The sequence below is a fragment of the Nicotiana sylvestris genome, chromosome 10 (assembly GCF_000393655.2).
Source record: "Nicotiana sylvestris chromosome 10, ASM39365v2, whole genome shotgun sequence".
NCBI classification, from domain to species: domain Eukaryota; kingdom Viridiplantae; phylum Streptophyta; class Magnoliopsida; order Solanales; family Solanaceae; genus Nicotiana; species Nicotiana sylvestris.
Genome location: NC_091066.1, coordinates 167,834,421 through 167,839,778, shown reverse-complemented (window position 1 = coordinate 167,839,778; position 5,358 = coordinate 167,834,421). Strand labels below are relative to the sequence as shown.

Here is a 5,358-nt window from a genome sequence, read left to right as displayed (position 1 = left end):
GATAAAATATCTCAATGCTAGTTGAGAAAAGGAAATGTGTAGGCAAGGAGAGTATCTATCTGGCTGGAGACAAGATATGAATTTTCAAAGTTAACGAAAAACTACTGATATAGCACGAAAAAGATACAATGAAGATTACTACAATACAATGATGTCTTAATTCAACTATATCAGAGGTGCTACATTGCAGTCAAAACTAAGCAACAGATTCATATCATGCCCTACTTGAGGAGCATGACATAGGCGTGCTAATATGAATCATCGTGTAATTATTGGCTTATATGGTCGATGAAATATCTCAATGTTAGTTGACTAGGTGAGAATCATAGGAAATGTTTAGGACAAGGAGAGTATCTGTTAGGCTGGGAGACGATATGAATTATCAAAGTCAACGAATAACTACTGATATAGCACGAAAAAGATACAATGAAGATTACTACAATACAATGATGTCTTAATTGAAGTAACAATGTTGTAGATGTTTTCTGATATTAAAACAAGGAAAGCTTGTCTGATGAAGATATAGGTCATCACCTGTCAAAGTGATGTATCAGTTTCTAGTTTGAGAGGATTATATAGTCCTTGTTTACAATTTATTGTCATGTGAATATGCGGTTTAGTGTAGCAGCTAAGCGAACTCCACCTTGAGCTAGGCGTTGTTGGACAATGGGGAAACGCGTGAGGAAATAGTCATCTGCATTCCACAGATAAGCGTTTCAACAGTTAAAAGACGGCGCTTGAAGAAAATCAGGTGCTACTAGAAGAAATGATCAGGGAGTTTTGGCGAAATTTACCTTCTAATGTTGAACCTTCACTGACTCCTTTATATGCCCAGGCACAAGCAGCTTTGATACCTTCAGCTGCATATCTATAGGAAGCAAAAAATTCGTATTACTTTATATAATAGACTTGTTGCAAAAATGTTGGTTCTATCTGTCAACAGAGATAAACATACATATCTGGACAGGTTTTCTTGTTACCACTGCAGCTCTCCCATGAATTTACTTGATCTGCCCATCCTGTCTGTTAAGACGAAATTCGTCACAAATACTAACAAACTGATAAAGTCGATTCAATTATGTATTCCGATTGCTCTTTGTAGTGATTATAGATGATTAAGTATTGATGGTTCTGTAGTTCCATTTCCTGTAAGTTAGGAGCTATGTTGCTCGGATCCTCCCAAAATACCACTACACCTGTGTTAAATCCTAATCCTGGACACAATTTTTGGAGGATACGAGCAACATAGGTTAGGAGCAAGTGTTATACCGAAATGTTCTTCTGAAGTGCATCGACTAGTTCATCTACGTTAGAATCATCGTAGCGTTCTTCTGCAGTTTCAATTATGTTTGAATCCCAGACCTGTTATAAGAATTAGTTTGAGAAAATGAGAAAATATCATTTGGAGGAAATTAAATTGTCTGTTAAGGCAATTTAGCCAAGGCAAGATAAGGCTTACATGATGTAGAACTGTTTTTCTAGTGTACCAATGAACATCTATTGTATTGGCTCCCCTATCTGATGTAAATCCCACATGCAATGGCTGCATATGAAGATAAAAACTATGCCTTAAAACTGCAAAAACTTTTAGTAACATATAAAGGGGCAGTCCAGTGCACTAAGCTCCCGCTATGCGCGAGGTCCGGGGAAGAGCCGGACCACAAGGGGCTATTGTATGCAGCCTTACCCTACATTTTTGCAAGAAACTGTTTCCACGGCTAGAACCCGTGACCTCCTGATCACATGGCAGCAACTTTACCAGTTACGACAAAGTTCCCCGTCTTTAGTAATGTATATTGAAAAAAAAAACTTTTTTATTCAACACTTTACCTGATGAATGTCCCCCATAAAGTGAGAAAGGAAGAGAAGTGATTCTGTCAAATTATCTGATAATTACACAAAATACAATTAGTATCAACCTGATTGCAATACAAGAATGAAACAAGCATGATTTAGCATAAAAACATTACATGTTATAGCATTTTCATTGGCACTGTTATAACTGAGGAGCTGTTCAGTGTAATTGTTGATTGCTCCAGCTACACATCTATCTGGAACTCCATTTTCATCTTTACAGTCCCCTGTATATAACAACGACTACACCTTAATTCCAAATAAGTTAGGATCGAATATATGAATTCTCACTGACCATGTTTTTCCGATTAGAAGGAGAGCGTTGGAGCAACTATAAAGTTGTCTCCATGTAACCTTTTAAGTTACGGGTTCGAGCAGTGGAAGCAGCCACTAATGCTTGCATTAGGGTAGGCTGTCTATATCACAACCCTTAGAGTGCGGCCCCTCGGACAGTGCGTGAACGAGAGATGCCTTGTGCACCAGGCTGCCCTTTTCATATTTCTTCAATTAAAATCATCTCGGGCCATTATTTTAAAATAAAAAGACAGTTCGATGCACTAAACTCCCGCTATAGCAGGGTTCGGGAAAGGGTCCGACCACATTGGGGTCTTATGTACATAGCCTTATGCTAACTTTACTTTACATTTATGCGAATGGCTACTTTCCTATCTTGAACCCGTGACTTCCTGGTCACACGGTGACAACTTTTACCATTGTGATAAGACTCCCAATACCCAATATTGCACCATATGAAAATGAAAATAAAAAGTACTAGAAATTCGCTATATTTTCTACTGACATATATACAAGTTATATACAAAATAAATAGTCCATCCCTACATGATATTAGTACTAGAAAAAGCAGAGGAATTAAGTATCAAATACTTACTGTTATACTGGTAATTGCAGAGATTATCAGGGGTATCAATATAATGAACAGCTGATGACCAATGATAACGAAACTTAACATGGTCAGCCCATATACACACACTTGCCAAATCACCATTTGCAGATGCTGGCAACAACTTCTCAACTGCATCTGCAGCAGCTTTACTCAATCTTGACTGTCACAAATTAAAATATGAAATATTAAAAAAAAATCAAATCAAGCCACAAATGCTACAAGGAAAAAATCAAGAATTGATTTTTAAAAAGACCCTTTTAACCGAGAATCATAACATGAGTGATTCGACAGATTTAGATTCATATATAAAATCCATATGTATAGATATCATCATCTATATCTAGACGTAAGTCATTGGTTTAAATCCGATAAGGGGCTACAACAACAACAACAACAGCAGCAAGTCCAGTGAAATCCTGTAAGTGGAGTCTGGGGAGGGTGAAGTGTACGCAGACCTTACCCCTACCTAATGAAGGTAGAGAGGCTGTTTCCGAAGGACCCTCGGCTCAAAGATAAGGGGCTATTTATGTAAAACATTAGAACCTGAGCAATTTTGCAAACAGTGTAATGACCATCCAATCCCCATCCATGAACTACTGGAAAAAGAAACAAGAAAGCTACAATGGGCAAGAACACATTAAGTTTAAAGTATTCCATTTTTGCTACTCTCAAACTGAAAAATACCAAATTCACAAACTACTTTTTTAGTCCTATATAAATAAACTAGGAATGAACCAAAAGTGGCTGGTGTGAACTGTATGAATACATGAAAAAAAGATCAAGAAAAAATTAATGTGGCAATAAAGTTAGATACTGACATTTATTTCATGCATGCTAAAGGACAAGCTTGATTTTAGGAAATAAAGATCAATAAAGGCTAATGATTTGATGAAATCTTGGTTCACATTTGGTTACTTGTTTTGTCAACTTTTTAGTATCATTATATTGAATATTCTTTTGGTTTATAAAGTTTAAAGATACTTTTATTAAACATTTAAAAGAAAGAAAAGAATGAAAAGGTTGCATGATTTAGTAATCGTGTTTGTAAAGGAAAGCAATTTAATTAGACATATATAGCGTAACGGCTCAAATTGGATTCTTTGTACTTTTTTTTTCCTGATTTTGCTCATTTAATTAATTTTATTTTTTATTATCATAAAGGGAAAAAAACAGAATCTAAAAGAAGGATAATGGTGACATGCTCAATCTTGGAGTTTAATATGGAAGGATATGAAGTTGTAACAGGAATTATTTACTTTTGCATTTTGAGTCCTCCATTTTTTAGAAAGTAAATCAGTTTTTATACTCACAAAATAATCAAACTCTACCCAATTAGTAATGTAAAATTTAATTGTTGTCTTTCCAGGAAAATGAACATCACACATGCTAATGAAGTCCCATAGGAATTTCTAGTTGTTTGCACGGAGGTCTAAATCTGAATCGTTCAAATGTCAGCTACTAAGGAATAAAAAAGATAATCGATGTCTGTAATGGATCAAATACACAAATAACATATTTATATATATTGATATTGAGAACAAATAATTACACTGAAAAGTAGCAGCAACTAAGGGTAGTAACATAAAGATTCCGAATAACAATTCGCATAACCCGACACTTGCACGAACTGATAATTATAATAATTGTATTCCCTCTTGTCCAATAATTTCTTGACGGCATGTACCTCAACCTGGGTCCCAATTATAGTTTAATAACTTCTCTTTGGGCTGGTTAATACTCTGACTCATGTGTAACCCATTTCCAAGCCCAATCCATTCGTTCTTGGCTACCTTGTTCATAACAATGTCCATATAATTTATATATTTCAATTTCATAGAGATTTTGTTATTTCGCACATTGCATTAGAAAACAAGCTAACAAATTAAAAATTCTTAAATCAATATGTGCCAAAATGAGCTTTGGGTCTCACTCACGCCTCAAAAGCTAGCTCGAAGGGAAGAGGATTGTCCAAGCTATATAAGGAGGCCAAGATCACATCCCGATCCGATGTGGGATTCATTCCATCAATCACCCCCTCCCCCTCCTCCTCACGCGGACCAGGGGTATTTCCACCCCCTCTTCAGCTGGTCCGTGATCATTCCGCATCTCTCTTCTAGGGGCTCACATCGACCACGGACCTACTTTGATACCATGCCAAAATAAGCTTTGAACCTACTCACATCCCAAAAATTAACTCGAAGAGAGCAGGATTGTTCAAGCCTTAGATCAGGGATCTCATCTTGATCTGATGTGGGATCCATTCCATTCATCAGTATGAATTAATGTGTTCAAATAAATCAGACCATAATTTGAAAAGAATAATAAACTCTTTAATGTTATTCTACGTGCAGGCCCGTTTCCAATAATAGTTCTCTGCTTCTCTTAGAATACTTTTTAATGAAAATGAAAATGTGGCACAATGTTTTTGTTTGCACTAAACTAAAATCTAAATCGTTCAGATCTTAACTAGTATTAAATACATTTATTATCTATATTTATATCTATATCTATACTATATTAAAAACACGAAGCTCCTTAGCAAAATATCGTTCACTTTTTTTGCCCCTTAAAATCAAATTTATATTGGATGAAATTATAAT

The 5,358-nt window shown here is 35.7% G+C and overlaps 1 protein-coding gene across 2 annotated transcripts; it reads right to left on the bottom strand.

Moving 5' to 3' along the window:
• Positions 1 to 408: 408 nt before the first annotated feature.
• Positions 409 to 3,686, bottom strand: LOC104239052 (endonuclease 2). Of its 2 annotated transcripts, none has more exons than XM_009793582.2 (9): positions 3,577 to 3,686; positions 2,744 to 2,918; positions 1,971 to 2,081; positions 1,831 to 1,886; positions 1,460 to 1,543; positions 1,270 to 1,362; positions 956 to 1,023; positions 795 to 868; positions 409 to 694 (listed from the first exon to the last, which is right to left on the bottom strand). In XM_009793582.2, the coding sequence occupies exons 1-9, from the start codon at positions 3,589 to 3,591 to the stop codon at positions 600 to 602; spliced, it is 771 nt and encodes a 256-aa protein (XP_009791884.1). In that variant the 5' UTR covers positions 3,592 to 3,686; the 3' UTR covers positions 409 to 599. The 2 variants fall into 2 exon arrangements, with proteins under 2 accessions (XP_009791884.1, XP_009791883.1); XM_009793581.2 differs by lacking the exon at positions 3,577 to 3,686 and adding an exon at positions 3,302 to 3,505.
• Between the last annotated feature and the right edge of the window lie 1,672 nt (positions 3,687 to 5,358).

Bases quoted from the DNA above. Each gene is read 5' to 3' on its own strand.
- LOC104239052 (XM_009793581.2), bottom strand. From the start codon at position 3,415: ATGGAATACTTTAAACTTAATGTGTTCTTGCCCATTGTAGCTTTCTTG. The intron at 1,887-1,970 runs GTAATGTTTTTA...TGTAATTATCAG, and splicing joins CAATGAAAATGCTATAACAT to ATAATTTGACAGAATCACTT. The intron at 695-794 runs GTAAATTTCGCC...TGTGGAATGCAG, and splicing joins TGAAGGTTCAACATTAGAAG to ATGACTATTTCCTCACGCGT.